Source organism: Propithecus coquereli, unplaced genomic scaffold, assembly GCF_000956105.1.
Source record: "Propithecus coquereli isolate 6110/MARCELLA unplaced genomic scaffold, Pcoq_1.0 Scaffold235, whole genome shotgun sequence".
Lineage (NCBI taxonomy): Eukaryota > Metazoa > Chordata > Mammalia > Primates > Indriidae > Propithecus > Propithecus coquereli.
This window is the reverse complement of record NW_012147897.1, coordinates 3,398,113-3,422,242: the sequence shown is the minus strand read 5'-3', so window position 1 is coordinate 3,422,242 and position 24,130 is coordinate 3,398,113. Positions and strand designations below refer to the sequence as shown.

The 24,130-nt window shown below is 50.6% G+C and overlaps 1 protein-coding gene across 3 annotated transcripts; it reads right to left on the bottom strand.

The window, feature by feature from the left end:
* Window positions 1-690: 690 nt before the first annotated feature.
* PLEKHB1 (pleckstrin homology domain containing, family B (evectins) member 1) lies at window positions 691-15,398 on the bottom strand. Of its 3 annotated transcripts, XM_012645681.1 has the most exons (8): window positions 15,316-15,398; window positions 12,907-12,982; window positions 11,635-11,787; window positions 10,679-10,781; window positions 9,366-9,405; window positions 6,513-6,617; window positions 2,572-2,671; window positions 997-2,026 (listed from the first exon to the last, which is right to left on the bottom strand). In XM_012645681.1, the coding sequence occupies exons 1-8, from the start codon at window positions 15,331-15,333 to the stop codon at window positions 1,890-1,892; spliced, it is 732 nt and encodes a 243-aa protein (XP_012501135.1). In that variant the 5' UTR covers window positions 15,334-15,398; the 3' UTR covers window positions 997-1,889. The 3 variants fall into 3 exon arrangements, with proteins under 3 accessions (XP_012501134.1, XP_012501135.1, XP_012501133.1); XM_012645680.1 differs by lacking the exons at window positions 6,513-6,617; window positions 15,316-15,398 and adding an exon at window positions 14,213-14,397 and having other exon boundaries at window positions 691-2,026; XM_012645679.1 differs by lacking the exon at window positions 6,513-6,617.
* Window positions 15,399-24,130: the final 8,732 nt, after the last annotated feature.

Genomic DNA, 24,130 nt, shown 5'->3' with positions numbered 1-24,130 from the left:
GACTTTTATCACACTGTTGGAGGAGAAATCCTTTTGGCTGGACTTGAACTCAGGAGGGCATTAGTCTGGAGTTACTGAACACCGCTGCAGCCTCCAAATGAGCCATCCCAGTGACTATAAAGATGGAAACAAAGCAAAGTCTTAGTGACACTGTTTGAGCCCCTGGATCAAACAGTTCTTGGACTTCTCAGTTATGTGGCCCAGTATTTTCTTTGGCTTAAATCAGTTCGAGCAGGGGGCTTCTGTCCCTTGAGGCCTCAAGAGGACTGATGCAGGATGGCTGTATTTCCTTCCCTGGCCACCTGGTCTCTATGAGAACAATTCATTGATTCAGCTCTAGGAGGAGAACCTACTGGAAAAGACCCTGATACCACAGGACCCTCAGAAAGCAGACAGGGCCTGGCTGATCATCCATCAGCTCGGCCAACAGAGACCTGATGCAGCCTCTCGTCTAGAGCCCTCAGGGATGGTCAGCTTCAATGTGCCACCTTATGGGTAGGGAAAGAAAGATCCAGAAAGGTTAAGTGACTTGCCCCAAATTGCTCAGCTAACATTCTGTCACCAGTTCCTCCTGAACTCAGAATCCATACTCTTCTCACTATACCAGAGAGGGCACTAGTAGATGCTGGGTTATGGAGCTGTCCCAGGGAGATGTGGCCTCCTAGGAGAACAAAGCAAGCCAAAGACAGGGCGAGAGCCAACTGCACTTTTATTAGTCTCTGCAGTAGAACCAACGGAGCCCCCGTCTACAGGGGAAATTTAGTGGGCTACTCTGGCTGCTGGGTAATGATGTTAGCATTTCTACTGGTGATTGGGACAGGATGAGGGAAGAGACTGGAAGACGACCAAACAGGGAGACTGCATGGCCACCTGAAGGCAGGCATATGTGGGGCTTCCCAGGCTAGCACAAGGATAGATCAGGCCCCAGAAGGGAACACTGCCATCTTCCCTAGATGAAGAGACAAAGCCTGAGATGGTGACAGTCACAACTAGGAACAGAGGGCCGAGCTCCTGGGATCAGAAAGGCATTTCCTGATGGAGGCAACTTCCTAGGGCTGGAGGTGCCAAACACAACTCACCTGTCCCCCAACCAGAGGCCCCCAGGTTCAGCTCAATTGTCATGGGTAACAGGGGACCAAGGAAGCTGCTGGTGGGAAGGATGGGGCTATACTCAGGGGTGTTTTGGGTATGGGCATGTGTTAGTATTAAAACAGGCAATATATTCATTATAGGCGCAATCATGAAACTTCCCTCCATAGAAAGCTCACATCTCCCCTTTACCCAGCAAGTCCTTAGCCTAGAGGCTCACCATATGATCCCTGCCTTCACCCAACTCAAATGAACTCTCCCTTAATTTCTTGGATGTGCCATGACATTCACGGCTCTGTATACTTGCCAATAACCATAACCCCAGTCTACCTGCCTCATTTCCTGCCCCCACGTGTCCTTGTCAAAGGACTGATAACTCTGCAGTTTTGTTAAGTGTTTGTTTACTTTTGTGTTCCCCACCAGGCCTGGAGTTCCCCAGGACAGGGCAGACAGCCCAACTCATGTGTCTCCAGCGCCGTGGAACTCTTGAGACCAAATGACGTTGTGTTTGCTGTGTCCTAGTGTGTTTGGAGGAAATTTATCTATAGGTGTCTTTATCAGATTTCTGGGGTGTCTAGCGGTAGATGTGAAGATTTCGACCCATGTTTGTGCCTGGGATCATAGCTTCTTCCGATGTGGGGGGTGAGGGAGGGAGTGGGAGGGATAGTTCAAGCTCGGAAGGATTTAATGGAGAGGAAAGGGCCAAAGTGGGACAGGGCTTGGAGGGTGAAGGGTGGGGTCCAGGAGAAAGAGGGTTCTAGCAGTCTACGCGCAGGGTCCAGTGTTCCGAGTCCCAGGGCTCAGAACCAGCAAGGCGACCACATGAGCGAGCCGAGCGCCGCACCAGTGGCGGCTCCTGCGAGCATGCCCATGGCCAGCGGGGCGCCCGAGCTGTAGCAGGGATCCTCTCGCACTATCACGTGCGTCACGCCAGGGCCTGCGGAGAAAGCCCATGAGGGTAGGGGACTTCAGAAGAGGGAGCAGGGTGATCTTCATTCCCTTCCGACGAGACTCCAGCCCAACCCACCGTAAGGCACTGAGCCCGCCCCCCGGCTCCCCAGTCGGGGAAACAGACCTTGACACGGGAAGGGCTCCACCCCAGGGCTTCCAGGCCTTGGATCTGCTACGGATGTTCTGGAAGCGCGGGGAAACCCGGGGTCTGTGACACGACCATGCACCCCGGGATGGGCCTTCCCAACTGCCAGACCCTGGAGCCAGAAGGCGGTCATTCCCGCATTGACCACCAGGGGTCGCTACCGGCTCAGGAATGGGTATTGCTGAGCAGCCAGGCTGACCAGGGGCTGGCCTGGAGAAATGAGGTCAGCTCTGGAGTGGGGGAGGGACACCAGTCCCAGGGCTATTCTGAATCTTGGGATGGGGAGGGGCTTGCGGAGGGTACTGCCTGGAAAAAGCAGCGTACACTAAAAGCGTGTGGCCTGGTCCTGACTGATGGACCATGGGCAGGGCCTGCGGGGGACTTACCTGCATAGGGCGGTCCATAGTAGCCGCGGACATATGTGGCCTCGTGTGCATTGGAGGGCACCACCTCGTAGTAGTCCTGGTACGGGCTGTAGACGCGCACCTGGGGAATCCAGCCAGGTCAGGTGCCAAGGAACTCCCCGACCCAGGTTTGGTCCCCTACCTCCCACGCCCTGCTCAGGCCTCCCTGGGCCTCATGGAGCCTCCTCCCCAAGGCAGGAGCAAGCTCCTGGATAAAGGCCCTGCCTTCCCGACAAGTTCCGTGGTCTTTGTCCTCTAAAACTTCAGCCCCTACATCCATCTCCCAGTGCTGCCCATTCTCCTGGCCCCCACCCAGCTCAAAACATTCTCCCAACATCCCTTCACAGATAGTCGAATATTTGCTAGCAGCTCTAGAAAACCAATGGATTTCTCTATTTTTCTAGTCACAGACAAAGCAACATGGCCAAGCCCCAGGCCCCGGAAATAAACAGGGGTTGGAGAAGAAGGAAGGGTAGGGGTGGGGAGTAACTACAGTAGTCATGTGTCACTTAAACAGGGATACATTCTGAGAAATGCTTCGTTAGGCAGTTTTGTCATGCATGCAAACATCATAGAGTGTACTTACTACACACCTAGGCTACAAAGCTGTACAGCGTGTTACTGCACTGGATCCTGTGGGCAGTTGTAACACAATGGCAAGTATTTGTGTGTCTAAACATATCTAAACATAGAAAAGGTAATGCACTGCACCACGATGTTATGATGGCTACAGTGGCACTAGGTGATAGGAATTTTTCAGACCCTTTATAATCTTATGGGACCACCATCGTATATATGGTCTTTGACCGAAACATCGTTATGCTGTGCATGGCTGTAACTATTATTGAGTATCCACTACGTACCAGGTCCTGAGGGAAGTGTACACGCTTGTTTCTGCCTCTAACAATCCTTAAGGCAGGTATTATCTCCATGTTACCACAGAGTTGGAGAGAGAATGGTCAATGTTCTCTCCAGAACACACTCCCTACCCTCCCCTCTTCTCCTGTTAGATTTATACCAACCCTTCAAAGCCTTGCTTAAAGGTTACCTACTCCAGAAACTCTCCTAGGTCTCAGAAAGAATTCTTTCTTCCTGAGTCCTCTGGACTTTGCTCATGCCTCTTCTTGCTATCCTTTCCCCTGGCCTTTCCTGTCTGGAGAACCCCAAATGTGAGCTACCTGTGGGCAAGGACTCTGATTCGTTTGTGTCACTAGCAGGGCCTAGTGCTAACACGAACCAATAAATATGTGCTGACTTAAATGGAAGCTCTCACTCCAACCCCCTCATTTTACCCATGGGGGAACAGATCTGGAGAGGGGGCAGGATCCCCTTCTCTTCTGGATCTTTCATCTTAGCCCCCTTCTTTCTAACTGGGCTTCACACCTGAATGGTCCAACTCCCCTCCAAAGTTCAGGTGTTTCAAACTCCACTCATCTCAAGGTGATTACATTGCCCCATCCCCCAAACCTGTTCCCCTTCCCACACATACTTTACTCTGCATGCCACCGCCATGCACTCAAACCAAGAAAGCAGGTTGGCACCCTTGTCTCTCCACACACTCGCCTTCCACGTCACATCAGCCACTAGGTCTCATTATTTTATCGTCTAAACATGCTCTTCTGTCCACCCTCGGCCAATGCCAAGAAAACAAGCCATTGGTTTTAGCAACTTGGAAGTTGTGAGTGACCTTAAAAAAACACTTTCAGAAGAATGGTTGGGAAGAAGCCAAACTACATAGAGGGTTAAAGAATGGTTGAGAGGTGAGGATGGAATGAACATGTCATGATATCTCTTTGAAGAAGTTTGGCTGTAAAGGGGAGTTCTCCAAGCACACCTTGTGATTTCAGGTCTCCATGCCATTTCCCTTTAATAGGGACGCCTTTCTCGCCTTTTCTCATTCAACTACGTAACTTGTCCTTCAGACTCAAGTATCACTCTCCCTGAACCTCAGGCTCTCTTGGGGTCCATCTGGACTCCTATAGCCTTTGGACTTCCTCCATCACAGCACTGATCGTGCCGTCTTATCAGTGCATCCCTGTGCGTGTCTCTCTCTCCCATCAGACCTGGGGATCCCTGCAAGTGCAGACACTGGGTCTAATCAGAGCTGACTGGAACATGGCAGGGGCCTAATAAACGTTTATAGAATTTATCTCAAGTGAATCAAATACAGGGCCAGACTGGAACTAAGGTCATCCAACTCTAAGTTCGATTTCAAGTTAAGGAGAACAAACAGTCCCAGAGCAATGCAGGAGGATCAGACTAACAATGCTGTGGGTCCCCTGTCTCAATTAACTCTACTTGCTGTGCTCCCTCCACAAGGGTGATCCAATAGGGCTTTCTGGAAGGGTGGCCAGGATATGGGCTCCATGCCCAGAAGGGGCTAGAGGGATCTAAGCACTCAGATCCAAGTCTACTGGGAGGGAAGTTGAGGTCCAGAGCCTCCACCTGCCCTGCAGATGCACAGTGAGCCAGTGGCCCTGTGAGGCCCTTGAGAGGATGGAAAATACCACCTCATGTCCCTCTGGAGCACCTGTTTCTCCAGCTCTGGGAGGCCCAGCTCTGGTGACTTATGACTCACATAAGTCACCTGGCAACAGGCAGGGACACCCCAGAGACGCATGGGCAGAAACTGAGGCTTTGATTGCTGTTTCTCTCCTTCAGTGCCCCAGCTCCTTTGTGGATGGGACAGTGTTGGCCAATCAGGGGGTCACAACAGATAAGCTGTTGTGCAGTCTTTTAAATCCTACTTTTAGGCATCCCCACTTAAAAAAAAAAACTGGTATCCTGGTTTAGCATGGGGAATACTTCAGAATGATGGGCCGGGAGTCCCAGGCCCGCCACTGATGAACTGAGTGACCTTGATCACGTTCAGTAACCTCCCAGACACTTCAGCTTTCTCCCCTGCCAGTACTCTCTCCTCCACTGGCCACTCCCAGGCACTGTGAGATTCCAGCCGAGCCTCATCTATGCAACCAGGTGGCCCAAGCACTTCCAGCCTCGGTGGTTCTGCACATCAGAAGCACCTGGAGCAATGTTTAAAACTACAGATTTCCCAGGCCCCACCCCAGACCCCAGAACATTCCCTGAGGCCTACTTGTGCCAGACCTTGAGGCTCAGCGTAGATCAGTGGTCCCCAACCTTTTTGGCACCAGGAACTGGTTTCATGGAAGGGACTGGTTTCATGAAAGACAGTTTTTCCCCGGACTGAGGTGAGGGGGACGGCAAGCGGTGGGGAGCAGCCGTAAACACGGATGAAGCTTCCAGCACTCGCCCACTGCTCACCTCCTGCTGTGTGGCCCGGTTCCTAACAGGCCACTGACCAGTACCAGTCTGTGGCCCAGGAGTTGGGGACCACAGGCATAGACTGTCCCCATCATTCAGCACTCATTGAGCCCCTGCTGTATACCTAGCCCTGTGCCAGGCTCCATAGGCGCAGACCTGGTCCTGGCCTTAGAGGAAGTTCCAGGTCTCATGAGAGACTAGACAGACAGGAATAAACTGACTCTGAAACCAGGAGGAATGAAGACAGTACTCAGCGTTAGTACTGGGCTGTGGGAGGGAGTGACAATGGCTGGGGGTCTGGGAAGTCCTCACTGAAGAGGTAGCAGCCTTCGAGGTGGGCCTTAAGGGATAAGCACCAGTTTGTCCGGGGAATGAGGAAACGAAGGGTCCTGGCAGCAGATCAGCAGGTGCAAAGGCTGGAAGAAAGGGCGGGTGTGGCTGGGGCAGAGGGTACGGCGGAGCAGTTGGAGGACAGGGATGAGGGGATGTGGCAGGCGAGACTGGCCAGATCCCCGGGGCCTTGAAAGCCAGGATGTAGTCAGTGTCCCATGGGTGACAGGGAGCCATGGAATGTATGTGAGCAGGGAAGGGATGTGACCAGGCCTGGTTTGGGAGGCAGGGAGGCCTGAGCCAGCACTTACCCAGATTCGCCTCTCAAACTTACAGGGGTTCCATGAGTAGGTCACACACCTGACCTTGGGGCAAACCCGGCGGCTCCTGGGAGGGATGGTGGCTCCAACTGGGGCCTGCTTAAGCCACAGAAACCCAAGAAGGGGGAGGGAGGGAGGTGTCAGAGGTCCTCTACATCAGGAGAGACTCAGAGCTCTTACCAGGCCCTACCAGAGCCCTCGGCCTGCTGGGCTGGGGCAAGGGGGTGTCCTCTTCCTCCTCAGCTCATGGGGGGAGGCTCAGAGAGGAGTGGTGACTGCTACATTACACAGAGAAGAAGGAAGAGCAGTCTTTTTCTAGAATTAACTCACCCTCCCCTGTTTCATGCAGCCAAGGCTCCCAGTCTTCAGAGAGGACAGGACAGCTCTGATCTGTCCTCCCACCCACCTGGCCCCCTTCACCACCACCCCAGCCTTGCCTCTGGCTGCGCCCCCCAGGCCCTGTGTTCCCTGGTACAGCTGGTGTCAGGGGTTCCTGGAGCCTCCACCCAGAGTGGGGTATGAACCTGCAGCATGTGGAGGGACGAAGCGCAGGTCATTACCATGTAGACACTGGGACAGAGAGAAGCCCACAAACACAGATGTGAACACACAAAGACCGGCAGACGCAGGTACAAACACATAGGCACAAACACACACCCGCTCTAGTGGGCCCCGGGCCCAGAGGGCTGTGTGCATGTGGAGCACTGGGAGGCGGAAGAGAGGACTGGGGCAGGCGGGGCGTGGTGACTCACGCCTGTAATCCGGCACTTTGGGAGGCCAGGTGGGAAGGTTGCCTCGAGGCCAGAGTTTGAGAGGGTCAGGGCAGAGAGAAGGGGTAAGTAGAGCACCAGGTGGACAGCCAGAGAAGGAAAAGGCAGCTTCATAGAGTCACAGAACGCAGAACGGTCACCCTCACCTCCTTCCTTCTGCCTCTCTTGGTGGGATTTGCCTTACTTTGGGGGCTTTGGATCTCAGAGCCGGGGTAGCCCAGCCTGGGTCCCTCCACCCTGCTGGCTACTACACTCCAGCCTCCTTGCTCCCAGCCTTCTCCAATCTACCCTCCACCTGCAAGCCTGAGTCTGCCCCCCAAAGTCCGACTGCAGCCCTCCCTGCTGACTGCCCTTTGTTGCTCCCCACAAGCCTCAGGAAAGTCCCGTTCCTCAACCTGCACTTCAAGGCCCTTCAAGAACTGGCCCCGATGACCTCAGAGGTCATCTCTCCTGTTTCATGCCCTCCATGCCTCACCCTCCCCAGACTCCGGGCCCTTAGATGCATGCATATGTGGACACGCACGTGCACACATCGCTTCCCTGTCTCTGCTCATGCAGTTCCTCTCAAAGTCTCACTGACCTACGTTCCAATACAGCTTCTTCCACTGATTCAAGACTATGAGACTCTGGACAAATCAATTCCCTTCTCTGAACCTCAGCTTTCTTATCAATAAAATGGGACTAATAATACCGGCCCGTCCCCTTTCGCCTGCCAGGGTTGCTGGAAGATGCAATGATGTAACCAACGCCAGGCGCTCAGCACAATACCTGGGCCTCACCAGGTGGATGCCCAAAGGGGTTATTAAATGCATCCCAGTCTGCCCTGCTACTTCCCAAAGGAACTTTCTCTCTGGATGAGAGGGGACTTCACCGTGCCACAGATAGAAGCAGCAAGCGCAGATTCTAGAGTCGGGCCAATGGAGGTGGAAGCCAAGCTGGGCAGGGCAGCTCTTCAAATCCACACCTCCACTGGGCTGGTGACTCCACTTCCTAAATATGTCCTGTGCTCATCAGCCTATCTCTGCCAGCAAGGCCTTAGTCCAGACCCCCAGCCTGTCGCCTAGACACTGTCCCAGTCTCCTCACTGGCCTCTGGGTGTCCACACTTACCCACTACAATTCATTTCCTACCTACCAGCCAGACTGTCTTTTTAAAAACAAAAATCTGATCTGATCACACCATCCCTCTGCTTAAAATTTTTCAATAGCTTCCCGGTGCTCTTAGCAGAAACCAACACCCTTAACACAGACCACAAGGCCTGGCCCTGCCAACCCTCCTTCCCAACTACCCACTCGCCTGAGCGCCAGCCACCCCAGCCTTCCTTCTGTTCCTCAACTTGCCAGTGTCCTAACCCCTGACAGGGCCTTTGCACATGCTGATCCCTCTGCTTGGAATGTCCTTTTCACTCCATCCCACACTTTCCACCCAATTTCTGTTTATCCTTCAGGTCTCAGCTTACACCTCATCTGAACTCCCACCTGGATCAGGCCACCAAAGGGTCACACACTGTGAGTCTCCATCAGAGCAGTCACCACTATTGAATTGGAATAATTCTTAATCAATTAGTTGTTTCATGTCAGGCTCCTCTCTAGGCTGAGTCCAGGAGGGCAAGACCCACATCTCCTTGGTTTACCTCTGATCCCTGGCCCTTGGCACAGCACCTGGCACACGGTAGGAACTCAGTAAATATCTGTCACATGGATGAATGAATCTCAGTCTTATCAGCTGCAGAGATGGAATAATAATCCCAACCTCAAAGAACTGTTATGAGGAGTAGCTGGAATTATATCTGCCCCATGCCTGGCACATAATAGTTACTCAATAAAAGACAGTTCCTTTTCCCCAGCTCACATGCCACCCCTGCAAGTCTTCATGGAGGCTTTTTTCTCTGCCTCATTTGAGCACCAATTGGCTGTCCTCTGTCCTTTTCCACTTGGGACTCAGGGCATCTGAGTCTGCACAAACCTGTCCACACTATAGTGAGAACTCCTGGCAGGTGGAGACCGAGTCTGAGTCACCCATGATTCCATGGCATGGGGGGTGGGGAAGAGAAGGGAGAGAATGGGGGACTTACCGGGGTGGAGTTTGCCTCCAGCAGTGCCGTCTTCCACGCTCTACAAAGCAAATCCCACAGACATGAGGAGGGAGTTTGGGGGAAGGCAGACTGGGTCCCCATATTTTGGACTTTCCTCCCCAACCCATCCTCAAGCCCCAGCCTCTCATGAAGGGGGAGCTCATCTGGACTCCCTCGGATAGACAAAAGCGACCCCTCCCCTGCCCCAGTCACATGGATGGAGCCCAAAGTTAGGCTAATTCATTCTTAGTCCATAGTCTCTTCCCCTCCACAAGTTTCAATTTCTCCATCTATAGAGTGGAGAGCTGGGCTTATATGGACTCTCTCTTTTCTTTTGTTAGAGATGGGGTCTCGCTCTGTTGCCCAGGCCAGAGTGGCACAATCCTAGCTCACTGCAGCCTCAACCTCCTGGGCTCCAGCGATCCACCCACCTCTGACCCCCGAGTAGCTGGGACTACAGGCGCGCTACAGGCTCGTGCCATCGCGCCCAGCTCTTGGGTGGTCTCTTAGGGGCCTTCAGATTCTGACATACCTAGGCGGGTACTCTAGCTGAACCCACCTTCACATCCCAAATCTATAAATACAGTTCCCCAGAGCTGTGACCCCAGAGCCCAGGAAGGCCCAGTAGACACAGGACAATTGGGCCTTTGTTGGTTGTCATGGCACCTGGCCGGGTTGGACAAGGCAGCTCTGTGCTGCCTGCCCGCGCTCAGCTTCCCCCACTCCCACACGCCCATCTCGCTGTCCTCCAGCGCAAAGGCCAAGTGTCCCTCAGCCAGAGGGTAGGAAGGGACGGAATGTGAGTGAGCAGCCAGTGCCTGAGTGGACATGCATCTGACATTGGGGTACCCCTGCCTGGGGCACAGCTGGCTGCCTCTGTAGGCAGATCTGGGTCTATTCCGCAGATCAGAGTCCCCCCCACCAAGGCAAGGCATCTTCCCAGAAGGGAATGAGCGGAGGGTCCTTTACAGATGCCACTGGGCTTGTCTGCTCCTTTGGATCACCCCCAGGTGAGGACGTACCTCAGAGGTGCTAACTACCTGATTCTGAATGACCAGGGGCCGCACACCTGAGGTAGGAGTACACACCACTCCCTCAACAATCCTGACTTTGTCACAGACCATGTAAGGAGTTTACTGTGTCCCATACCAGTCGCCACTCAAATCCACTCTGCCCAGCCTTCAATGAGACACCCTTGCTGACTGGTCTCAGTGCCCTCTTCCTACTGTCAGAGAACCAAAACGCGCGATCAAGAGGGGGTATGTGGTCACATTCCCCAAGATTGTACCCGTCCTCTCCTGGGAGTGACTTACACAGCATCATCCCGGGTTTCTGCACACAGGTGCAGGCGGGAACCTTCCCGTAGGTTCACGGTCAGCAGGCCATCTCGGCTCTGGCCCTCTGGGGGCTGCACATCTAGAAGCAGACACACACATATGGGTTTCCACAGGCACGGGCCCCAGGTCCCCCCAGCAAACCAGGAACAAGAACAGGAACTGACTTCTCTGGCTCCTGTTCGCAGGCCATTGCCAAGCTCCCCTGATCCCACACACTTTCTTTGGGATCCTACTCTTCAAACCCTTTCAACCTCTCTGCGCTGCTGGCTTCTCTAGTACATCTCCTGGTTACCCTGTTATAATTGTGGTCTGAGCCTTGGTCAAGGAATTTGGAGATTTGCTGTGCGACTCTGGGCCAGTCATTTAACTTGTCTGAGCCTCATTTCATCTTTATCCAGTACCCAGCATCTAGAGGGCAGGAACTGTGTCTGACTCACCTCTGAGACACAGCACAGAGTAGAAACTCAGTAAAGGACCGACTTCTTTTTTCTCTTTCTTTTTTTTGTTGAGACACAGTCTTACTCTGTCACTCCAGCTAGAGTGCCATGGCATCAGCCTAGCTCACAGCAACCTCAGACTCCTGGCTCAAGCAATCCTCCTGCCTCAGCCTCCCGAGTAGCTGGGACTATAGGTGTGCACCACCACACCCAGCTAATTTGTTCTGTTTTTAAGTAGAGACAGGGCCCCTCTCTTGTTCAGGCTGGTCTCCAACTCCTAAGCTCAAGCGATCCTCCCAGAATGCTAGGATTACAGGCGTGAACCACCACACCTGGGACCAATTTCTTAATCCACACCCAGCTGAACTGCAGTTGACAGAGGCTCAGAGGCAATGTCTGTAAGCTGCGAAGAGCTTTCCAGCTGCAGACGTTCTCAGATACAGCGGGAGGGCCTGCACATAGTCACCGTGCCACAGAGGAAGAGGCTCTGCTCACCGTGGCACTCTTGGCCGATCTTTATGTCGCGGACGTTGAAGTGGATGAGCACACGGTCCTCCTCGTCCTGTGCTGTCTCATCGTGATAGTAGCCCAGGGTCCCGTCCAGCCACAGGGCGAACCAGTTCCGCTTCCAGCGGCGGAGGATGGAGCCTGTGCGGTATTGCAGACCCACAGGCAGGCTGATCCCAGAGCGTGCTGGGATAGGAGCCCCAGGCCAGCTCCCAGAGTCCCCTCAGCCCAGCCCCCATGTTAGAACCACTTCTTCCTGTCTCTCCACCCCCTGAAATGGGGGGGGGGGCCTCTGTCTCGCTCACCACCTGCTTTCCATTAGACCGGACACACAGTGGAGCTCAATAAATGTGCTGAGCGGTGGATGAGTAACTGCACTTGCTGCTTGGGAGCTTCCCAGGCCAAGCCCCAGTCTCTTCAAGGGCAAAGACCTCTCCCTACCGTCAGCCTCCGTCTTATCTCTGACTCGAGTGACAGTTGTTTGTGTAGTGTCTGCACCTCCCCACGCTGGTTCTGGCCCTCGGCCGGACTGAGTGAACTGAGAGGGGCTAGGGAGCAGGGGGCATGGGAGCTCCTCATCCCAGGGTCCCCAGGACACCCCTTCTTCAGAGCATGACTCCGGGCAAAGGTGGGTCTGGAAGACCCAGCTTCAGACATTGTGCAACTAGAAATCTTAACACAAAAGGGCAAAGACATAAGAGAGCCTCTTAGAGCTTCACAGAGTCCAAAGCACAGAGGCATCTTTCATTTCGTTCTGTGCCTTGTTCTGTGTCCCGCCCTGGGCTAGGGTGCTGTGGACACACACAGGGTCACACCAGTCCCCGCCCTTGAGGAGCTCCCAATCTGGGGCCAGAATGGGGTCGGGGAGTGGGGAGACCCACAGGCAAGGACAGCTCTAGTATAAGGAGACGGCTGTAAGGCGTGTGGGAACCGAGAAGGGAGCCTCTAACCCAGCTTTGGGGATACAGCAGGGGCAGGGGTGGGGGTTGGAGGAAAAGTCAGAAAAGGCTTCTCAAAAAAGAGGACAGCTGAGCTGGGTCTTGAAGAGTCAGTAGGAGTTTATCAAGCAGTCAGGAATGGGAAAGACATTCAGGCAAGGGGAAAAGCAAGGACAAAGGAGGGAAGGATAAAAAGGTCCCGGGTGCTTGGGAGAAGAGAAGGGGTTCACCGTGGCAGGCCCAAGAAGCCGATACCATTTCCCTCGCCCCTGCCCCGGGACACGGCACAGGACAGAGGAAGTCTCAGCCCAGGATCACTCACTCTGTCTCCACAGCCAGCCGCCCCTCACCAGGGCCATTTCTTCAAAAGGACTTTCCAGGGCAGAGTCAGGCGGGACCTGTCAGAGGAGCCACAGGACACACAGGCCTCACCAGCAGCCCTAAGGCAGTTCCCTGGAGAGAAGCCCCCAGCCCTGTGCTCCCTTGGGGAGCCACCGAGGAAACGTTTAAGGGAGTGTTAGTAAACAAACAAGGGCCAGGCCGCCTCAGTCTCCTCCCCATTCTCTGCTCAGGCAGAGAATAGGAGCTCTGTCCTCAGGGTCAGCAGGGCAGCCACCAGTTGGCATGGGGTGGGGGTGGGGACCAAGAGCCTGGATTCCAGTCTCCAGGGCCATAACTTTGGCCAAGTCCCTTCTCCCTGCCCCTCTGGCCTGGCCTCAGTTTCCAGATCTGTAAAAGTGCGTCTGTGAGGCAGGTAAAGGCTGAAGTGAGGAACTCTTAAAATATTAGAAACTCTGGAATTTTGAAATGCTGGAAGCACAGAATATTAAAATCATGGCAATGAAAGGAGTGTCGTGATAAGAAAAGCCTCCCTCACACTTGGAACCCACAAGAGCTGTTTACAAAGTGCATAACAGTTTAACAGCAGCTATGTGCCAGGTACACTTCTCAGTGCCTTCACCCATTACCTCATTAAAGCCTCCCAACCATCCTTGTTATCCCTATTTTAGAGATGAGGAAACTGGTGCCTGGAGAGGTCTGGTCACTTGCACAGGTCCCCAGGGCTAGTAAGTGATGGAGCCAAGACTGACACCTTGTGATAGTCCTGGCTTCAAACCGTTACACCAGCAGAGCTTTAAGAACTCCTGCCACCCAGGTCATACCCCATAGTGATTAAATCAGAATGTCTGGGGGCAGGAGGCAAGCGCTGATCGTTTTTAAAGAGGCCCAGGTGATACCAACGTACAGCAAAGTTTGGGAGCCACTGCACATCCTTCCTCGCCTTGTCCTCATTGTAAACCCTAAGAAGGGAATCTTTACTTCTTTACTCCTATTTTACAGATGGACTGAAGAACAGAAAATGACTCGTCCATGTACGTGATGGAGCTTGGATTGGGATCCAGGTGCCCTCTGTTCCCGAGGGCCACTTATTTGGGAGCAGGTACCTTTGCCCCTCCCCCACCTGTTCACACCTGGTGCTGCGTAACAAGGGCAGGCACACCTGGGCTGGAAGGCCTGGCCTTGTCTCTCTTTCTCCTGTCGCTCACTCCCCTCTCCAAGCTCTTGACATAGGTCAGGCTAGAGGGCCAGGTGCAAACTCCCTTGCCAGCCCCCCTTGATGGACCCACCTTGTCTACACCTGTTGCGGATGCTGCTGCCAAAGCGGCTGCTACTCGATCCTGCTGCCACCCAACCCGCTGCGCCTGCGCTTTTGTGCGCCCCAGAGAACCTGGGGCACTTCTCTCCTCAGGCTGCGCCCAGGGCCTGGCTGCCCCTGGGACCCGCCCACGGACCCGCCCCTCCCCCAGGGAGGGGGCGTGGCGAGGAGCGATGCTGCCCGGAGGCATGCTGGGACTTGTAGTCTGCAGTCCTAGAGCTGAACAGAAGCAGCCTCACCTGCGACTTTATTTTTCTATTAAGACATTCATTCACTCATTTGTCATGAAATACTTTTTCTTAAGAATCTGTGAACTCGTTTTCTAGGAAAAAAAGTAAAGTTGCAGAGAGAAGCCAGGCTCCTAGTTTTGCATGCTTTTTCAATGCTCAGTTTGTGCCAGGCCCTGCACTGGACTCCGGGGCAGCATCAGACATTGCCCTTTCCGCTTCCATCCTCAGCTTCCAGTCTGCCCGGGGAGACTAAATGTAAACACGCAATTTGAGTAGAGCGTGTGATTTCACAACGGGAAAGAGTCTGAGTCTGATTTTGCCCAAGAAGTTCAGGAAGGCTTCAGGAGAAGCCTTCCCAGAGGAGGCTGAAAGGGGTCTTGGAGGTCTTGGAGGCAGCTTCCCGGGGCGAACCTAAGGGTCCCATGAGCGCTGGTCAGGATATTCAAGAGTGCCCAGCATTTCAGTGTGTTTGGCATATAGAGCTGGAGGGTTTGCAAGGAAATAGAACAGAGGCATGCATGACAGGCTAAGAGCTTGGACATTATGACTTAGTGACAGGAGCTTGGGAGTGGGGATTTCAAGATGAGGAGTTAGGTGGTGTGATTTGGGGGTTGGTTGGAGGGGGCCCAACTGGAGAAGGAAGCCTGTTTCTGTCACCTTCGTCTGCCCCTGCAGGATCATTTCCTGGAAGAGGTCAGCCTTCCAAACCCCCACTTACGGGATGTCATTCAGGGAACAGGGGCTGTCAGGGCCTAAAAGGCTTCTTCTAGTCCCATCCCCTATTTGGAAAGGGCGTCCCCCCTGTCCTGGGCCCTTCCTCCTGTCCCAGAGAACTCTTCCTTACCGGGGCTGCAGGGCTCATGGTTCCTGGGCGGCTAGGGCAGCATTTCAAAGAAGGCTCCTCCAGGGGGGCATTTCCCTGAGCGCCTTAGAGTTAAGGGGATCAGGAAGGTGCTACCAAGTGGCAGCCGGAAGGGGGAGGCAGAAAGGAGCACATAGATCCGGGGTAGGTCTTCCTCTTTCTCCTGTCCCCTCCCCAGCCTTCCCGACTGATCTCTGGCTCTGCCCTTCAGTTCATCGTACTAGTCATCCGAGATTAGGAGGTGGTCTTGGCCTAGCCTCGCAAAGATTCCCGGGGCTTTGCGGGGGAGGATCTGCCGGGAGGAGCGGGCGGGGCCAGTCCTCCTCCCTCGGGCGGGGGCGGAGCTTAATCTTCCTTCTGGGGCCTGGCAGGACAACGCCCATCACCGTACTTCTGGCTGCGCAGCCTGTCTCCTTAAGCCTCCTTCTCTGGCTCCGACGTCTGTGTAATCCTGACCTCGAGCCATCCAGGCGCTTCGGCCCTTCGTGCGATGCGTGCCTTGCTGGGGGATTCGCCATGGCAGATCCTATTAGCCACTGAGTTCATGCCCTCTTAGCAGCCCCAGGAACCAGCTCTCCCAAACCACGCTGTTTTTCATCCCTGTGCCTTTAACTCCTTCTCTAGCTGGTCCCTGGAACATCACACCCCTACCATCTCCTGGCTACCATCTCCATTTTCCACCCCCATAGGAGAAGGATGTAAGGAAGGGGGAGGGTGATATGGGAGGTGAAGGAGAGGTGATAGGGGAAGGAAGAAAAGGAAAGAGGAAGGGAAGGAAGAAAGGAAGGAAAAAGGGAAGGCAGACAGGCAAGGCTGGAGCTGGCCCCTCTCCCAGCCTTTCCCCGGCTCTCCTTGCACCCCTCCCTGATGGTCAGTTGGGCATCCTTCATAGAGGGTTGGGGCGGGGGGAATGATGCAAACATTTCCTAGATTTCATTCTCCAAATTTAGCAACCAAATGGAAAAGGAAGGTCTCCTGCAGCAGTGTAGAATTCAGGGGAAGACTCTCCCCACACCCTCCCAAAGAGGGGGTTCTATGGCAAGAAAAAGGGGAAAGGACCCTGGGCAAACTAAAACCACAAACATGGCTGCCGAATCTAAACGCAGCTGGACCAGGCGTGTGTCTCCAAAACGTTGGCTGATGACCCTCTTTGAGAAGCTAATACTAGGTGTAGATTCTCCTCAGGAAAATACATGCCCACGCACGTCACAACATTCTGCATATAATTCCCACGCATTTATAGACCCTGAGCCATGGTGACCATGGTTGGATTGGGTTTTTTTAGTTTAGTTTCGCTTTTTGTGAGACAGAATCTTTCTCTGTTGCCCAGGCAGGAGTGCAGTGGCACAATCGTAGCTCACTACAGCCTCAAACTCCTGTGCTCAGGCGATCCAGCTCCTAATGTGCTGTGATTACAAGCCTGAATTGTTTTTGTTTTTTTTTTTTGAGACAGAGTCTCACTGTGTTGCCTGGGCTAGAGTGCCGTGGCGTCAGCCTAGCTCACAGCAACCTCAAACTCCTGGGCTCAAGCGATCCTCCTGCCTCAGCCTCCCGAGTAGCTGGGACTACAGGCATGCGCCACCATGCCCGGCTAATTTTTTCTATATATTTTTAGTTGTCCAATTAATTTCTTTCTAATTTTAGTAGAGACGGGGTCTCGCTCTTGCTCAGGCTGGTTTCGAACTCCTGAGCTCAAACAATCCGCCCGCCTCGGCCTCCCAGAGAGCTAGGATTACAGGCGTGAGCCACCGCGCCCGGCCCAGGCCTGAATTGTTTTTACTATCTAGAGCTGTATAGACAGGAAGAGAGCATGGATTATGAGGTGAGATGTGTAAAACAAATTTCAGTGATCCCTATTTTTTTTTTATAATCCTATCCCTTAACTAACTACTTGACCTTTTGAGTTCTTTCCCAGAAATGTTGGATTTTCTACGAGACAAAGGAGCTGAGATTCTGAAGGCCCCTGGGCAGACTTCCTGACTGCAAGATTCACCACCAGCCACAAACTGTTCCCAGTGCACTGTAGCCCCTTCTTAGTTACACCAAGACCTCCCCCAGGGCGGTTGGCCCCTTCTTTAAAAGCCCATGGTCTGCATTAGTGGGAGAGACCCATCTGAGGCAGCTTTCCCAGTTCTCGTGGCAAGACTCTGTCATATTAAAAAAATTCCTTTCTTCCTAGGCAATCCTCATTGTCTCAATAATTGGATCTTTGTGTGATGAGGAACTAGAGCTAGGCTGAAATCCTTGTGGTTTCCACAACAGAGGTATCAGAGTATATCAGGATCCCAGCCCTGGCAGTCCTGGCTGTGAGAAATTTTGTCTGTTTCTTTAATCAACTAAAACTTATGGAGACCAACAAGTCAGCAAGTAACTTTTCCATTTCTCTTGTAACTGTGGTACATAAAACCATTGACAAAGAGAAAAGTGTTTTGCTATTTCAAAGGTTTCTGGTGGATGAACAGCTTGCAGATAATATATTGTTTAGAGAATAGTGGACTGGCTTATCAAATTCAAATTTACTACTTATGTTTTCTAGACAGTATAATATAATGAGAATAATTAATATCATCTCTATTTACTAAAAAAAACTTTGAAGTTCATACCAAGAGGCAATTTAAACAAAAGTAAAACCACTTATGTAGATATTTTTAATAATTTTAGTGAGATATAGTTCACATACCATAAAATTCACCTTTTAAAAGTGTACAATTCAGTGTTTTGATATATTCATAGAGTTGTGCAATCATCACCAGTATCTAATTTCAGAACATTTTATCACCCCCCAAAAGAAACCCTATACTCTTTAGCAGCCAATAACCCTTCCCCACCAGTCCCTGGCAATCACTAATTTGCTTTCTGTCTGTGTGGATTTGCCTATTCTGGGCATTCATTTAAATAGAATCATGCAATATGTGACCTTTTATGACTGGCTTCTTTCACTTAGCATAATGTTGTCAAGGTTCACCCATGTTGTATCACCATCTCAGTACTTCATTCTCCCTTATTGATGCATAATATTCTATTATATGGATATACTGTGTTTTATTCATCCATTCATCAGCTGATGGACTTTTGGGTGGTTTCCACTATTTAGCTATTATAAGTTTTTGTGTGGACATATGTTTTCATTTCTCTTGGGTGGAAAATTTCTGGGTCATATGGTAACTTTATGTTTAACATTTTGAGAAACTGTCAAACTATCTACCAAAGTGATTGCACCATTTTACACTTCCACCAGCAACCTATGAGAGTTCCAATATTTCCATGTCCTAGCCAACACTTGTTATTGTCTTGTCTTTTTTATTATAGCCATCCTAGAAGGTGAGAAGTGCTATTTCATTGTGGTTTTTATTTGTATTTCCCTAATGACCAATGATGTTGAGCATCTTTTCATGTGCTTATTAGTGGCAGGGTCTTGAGCCACCTTGGTGCCTGCAAGCAGTTTACAGAGGCAAGAGTGACAGCTGTTAGGGGAGATAGCAGGGGTGGAGACTTGTCAGTGGAATTTTCCACTCCATAACCACTTTGGAGAATGTTCATTCTAATTTTTTATTCCATTTTTTAATTGGGTTATTTGTTTTTTATTGTGGAGTTGTAAATTTTTTAAACTAATAAACTATATAGATAATTCAAAACTAATTTTGAAGAAAAAATAAGTAAAATTACTTAAAGTCCTTGCAGTGTTTCAGAATTTTGAGTAGAAGAGTCATGTGGAGGACAGCGAATCCAGAAGATAACATACTTCCATTTTCTGGATGGGGATGTCCAGGGAAAAACCCAACCCACGAGTGACAGTAAGGAAGACAGTAACTCTTCTTTTTTGGGGGACAGGATCTTGCTCTGTTGCCCAGACTAGAGTGCAGTGGCATCACCATAGCTCACTGCAAGCTCAAATTCCTGGCCTCAAGCAATCCTCCTACCTTGGCCTCCCAAATTGCTAGGATTACAGGTGTGAGCCACTGTGCCTGGTCGGAGAACAACGACTCTTGATGGAAAGCCATCTCAGAGAGTCACCCAGGCTTCCTGGAGCAAAGGGAGTGTAATGGTTAGGTTTATGTGTCAACCTAGCTAGGCTATATCAGTGTTTGATTTATTCAATCAAACACTAATGTAGGTAGGTGTTGCTATAAAGATATTTTGTACATTTGATTGACCTATAAAGTCAATTGAGTTTAAGGAAAGGAAATTATCTTTGGTAATGTGCGTGGGCCTCATCCAAGCAGTTGAAAGGCCTGAAGTGTAAAACTGAGGTTTCCCTGAGGAGGAAGACATTCTGCCTGTGGACTGACCTGCAGCCTCAGCCCCTGCCCGAGGGTTTGCAGCCTACCAGTCTGCCCTACAGATCGCAGCCTTGCCAGCCCCCACAATCGCATAAGCCAAATCCTTCCAATAAACCCTCTCTCTTTATATGTACATATATATCTCCTACTATTTTTGTTTCTCTGGAGAGCCCTGAGTGGAAGAGGATGTCTTCTTGCCATGAACACCCCATTTAAATCTATCGGAAACACCAGCTTTGGGCCGAAAAGAGGAAAGCTTTATAGCCGAGAAGAGGGTCTGAGGGGAGGGTATTGAGAGCCTCCTGTCTCAGAGGAAATAGCACCCTGTGTCTAGAGTTGGGGGGTGCAAATGCTCCCTGAACAGTCCTTCCCCTGAACCGTCAGACACACGAGGATTCAATTCCAGAAGCTCAAGTTTAGTTGTTGTTTCCATTATTCTTTGTGTCATCTCTGTGATCTCGTTTTGAGATGAAAAGGTTTCTTTCAGCCTCCCCCACTTTCAACCAATGATCATGAGCTTTTAGTTCAAGAGAAATAATTTGGCTTTGAGAAAAACAAATGAGTCTGTTCAGCTTTGCTCCAAGGTTTTTGACTCGCTTTCTGAAGGTCTTCAGCTCTTCATTCGCACGCTTACCTTGTCGTTTGCTTCAGAACTTTCCTTCTCTTGCTCCAAGTAATGATCTTCTTGGACAGATCATTTCTCAGGAGACTCCATTACTTTCCCTTGACAAAGTTCAGTCACTTCATTTCCTCTCTCTTGGAGATTTTGATCTGTACTTCAATTGAGGTTTGCTCAGCCTGAAGACGTTTTGGACAATCTGTCTTGTCGGCTTTTCTGTTTTCTTCTTTAGCAGTGTTGATGCAGAATTGATTTTTCTCTCCATCTTGGATGTTTAAATGCACACTTGACTTTTCAATATCAGTCAATTTCCTCCTGGCTCCTCTTGTCTGGTCATAAATACTGTCTCCACCTCCTGATTCCAAGTTATTACTCATGTTCTCTTTGCCAAGGGAAGCTGTCAGATCTTTCGTCTTTAGCCAGTGCTCCTCCAAAGACTTAATCTGAATCTTCTAGAGTTCTGTATGAAGGTCCTGAGTCTTTCTACTGTTGCTTGTAAGAGTTTTAAGTTTATTTTTTTCTTTTCCCATTGTATTTTTATGGATTTGGTTTCTGCTTCTGGAAACAAGATCTTTCTCCTGGTACAAGAGAGTAGCTCATCTTGATCTGAATATTGAGGCTTTTCTTTTCCCAGCTGGTTTGCTATTAAGCATAAGATGGACCAAATGACAGGGTTAGCTGTGTCCAGAGCAAGAGGCACTTCTGGATGTTTATCTTCTTTCACTGCAGGGAGAAACTTGACAAGAGCTTCAGTGTTACTAGGACTAGTGCTGAATAGTGAATGACTCTCAGTACAAAAATTTTTTTTTCACTAACTGAAAAATTTTGCCCCAAACCAAGAAAACTGTTAACACACATACTGCCATGACATTAACTATCTTCCATGGATTCCCGGGAGAGAAAGACTTGGTCTCACGTCGTCAAATACTTCATAGAACTCTGCAGCATGTCCTGAGTTCGCCCATAGCACAGATGCACTGCAGGATGAAGCGCCAGGTTCACATATAACACTCCGTTGACTTACCAGATGGTTCCCTTGGGAAAGCTTGAAACTCCTTTCAGAACTCAGTGTAGGAAGGTGGAGAGCAGAGGAGGTGGTGGCAGCTCTGGCCGGGGCTCTTCTCGACTACTGCTCCTACTCTCGCCACCCCCACTATGAGACTTTGAACAAGATGCTAAACCTTTCTGAGTCTCCTCTCCTCGTCTGTGAGTGGAGAGAGCACTGCCCACCTGATGTGATTTTTGGGAGGATGAACACGAGGATGACACAGAGCCCAGCAGGTAAGGGGTTCAATCCATCTTAGTGAACGTCTATATTCCATCATCCGAGGTATTAGCAACTCCTTTGTTAATCAAATATTTGCTTATTCTGCTCAGGTTTAGCAAGAGCATTAAGATCAGATAATAAAATAGCTGCCTTAATCTTAAGGAAAAAAAAGGGATACAATTTTTTTTACTGTTAGAATAGTATGTCTAGTAAACATAAGAGACTCTAGTAAAAACCACTAGAATTGATAAGAGAATTGGGCAAGGTGACTGTATATAAGATAAACATACAAGACAAAGCTTTTTTTTAAAGAAACCATAATGACGAATAAAAAGCAGCCATAGACTGTTAGCTCCCTGCTCCTCTGTTCCCTCCTCGGGAACCTTGGTCCCCAGGCCTGGTTGGCTCAGCAGCCTTCAATGCCTTCACACATTTGTTCTGGGGCAGGGAGTGGGGTGGGGACTATTTTTATCTGGCTTTTCTAGTTGTTCTCAGCAGGAGGACTCACTGCCAAAGGCTGTTTTATCATCCCTGAAAGCAAAAGTGCCCATCTTTTTTCCTACTCTTAAAATGAATACTTAGAAACGAAATGGGGAGGAAATTACATTTACAATAGCAACCAAAACTATGAAATACTTGAGTACATTTTCTTCAGAAAAGTATAGAACCTATAAAAAGAAAGCCACCAAATATTATGAAAAGACATAAAACAAGCACTGGGATTACAGGTGCGAGTCACCACGAGTGGCCAAAAGCTTGTGTTTTAGTTAATTATTACTGTGTGGCAAACCACCTCCAAACTTCACGGGTTAAAACAACAAGCATTTTTTTCACCTCTCACCATTCTGGGGGTTGGCTGTGATCAGCTGGGTGGTTCTGGGGCTCACAGGGATCTTTCACGAGGTTGCAGTCAGATGGTAGCTGGGGATGAATATCCAAGGTAGCTCACTCCCGTGCGTGGTACTTTGGTGGAATGGCAGAAGACTGTGACCTCTTTCTCCTTGTGGCTTAGCTTGGGCTTTTTTACATGGGGCTGAATCGGAACAATGCAAAAATGGAAGCTGCTAGACCTTCTTAAGGCTTAGGCCCCGAACTGGCAAGTGTCACTTCTGCCACATGCTGTTGGTGAGTCACAGGGCCAGCCCAGATTTAAAGGGAGGGTACTACACAAGGTTGTGAATACTGGGGGACGTGGTTCACTGGGGACAATCTTCGACGCTAGCTACCTCATCTCGGAAGGCAGATAATGGGCTGACGAGGTTGTAGCCATGCAATGTAGCAATGTAGAAATAGTAAGAAAATTCCGAATGTTCCGGCTTTCTGGCTTCTTCTTGCTATTAATACCTTTAGCAAGTCCCATGAGAGAGAAAGAGACAGAGAAAATCAAGCTAGAGCTAGCTGTACTCTGTACAGCTTTGCTAAGGGAGGAACTCTTTGCTATAACCTATAATCTGAGTTGACTGAGATTCCTGTAATTTTGAATTTTGCAGACTCAAAAAAGCCATTGCTTCCGCACTAAAGCAGTTATAAGTGGTAATTGCAAAGTGGCAGCCTTAGCAGGAATTAAGACTAGTGCCCTTTTTAGAAAAGCTGTGAGCCTGTTGGCAAAGAAGGAATTAAGGATGGTGCTTCCCCACTCAAGCCTGTTGTTTCAAATGGTCTGAAGAAAACCATCATTAAGTTGGGAGAATGGCCAGTAAATAAAATATCAGAGTCTTCAGGCTTCAAAACTGTGTTGAGATAAGATCCCTAGCTGTACTTACTCACACTGGAACTGACCAGAACCAAATAAACCAAAGATCTACTACATTTTTGAAGGAATAATGCTATCATTGAAACCCCAAACACCTCCTGCAAGAACCTGTGACTTCCCAATCCTCAAAACACTACTTAGGCCCTTGAACTTGCCCCAGCAGAAAGTGAACTCAGATGACTGTGAATTTCCCAGGAAGGGCGTGCTCTCTCACAGCCTTCCTGGATGTGGCCATCCAGCCTTGGGCTTGTGTGCTGCTTCTCAGTGATGTGGCCAATCTGGGAATTAAGTGAGGACTGTTGACTTACTCGTGAGTTTAAGCTTTACCAAATGCTTCCCTGTGCCAGGCATGGGGTTAGTGCCAGGGATGTGATTGTGAAGGGAGGAGAGGCAGTTGAGGGTCCAGAACGTGTGGTAGGACCCCGACTCACGCAGACTCATCATGCATAGCTGTGTCTCCTCAGGGACACCCTTTCAAGGGGATCCTGAAGTTCCTGCCTCTGTCCCTGTTGCTATCTCACTGCTGGGTGTCCCTCTTGCTGCCCTGAGACCACCATGTAGAGAAGTCCAGGTGAGCCGCCTTAGCCACAGAGAGGGAGGGGCTCAGCAGACAGCCAGCGTGCACACGTGGGGATGAGGCCATCTTAGACTGTGTAGCCCCAGGTGGTCTACCAGAGGACTGGAGTGTCCTGATTCACTCCAGGCGAGACCAGCAGAAACATCACCCAGCTGAGCCCAGCCCAAATTACTGACCCATAGATCCTGGGTGAAGGGGGAGAGGAACAAAGTTGTTAAACAAATTTTTTTTTTTTTTTTTGAGACAGAGTCTCACTGTGTTGCCCAGGCTAGAGTGCCGTGGTGTCAGCCTAGCTCACAGC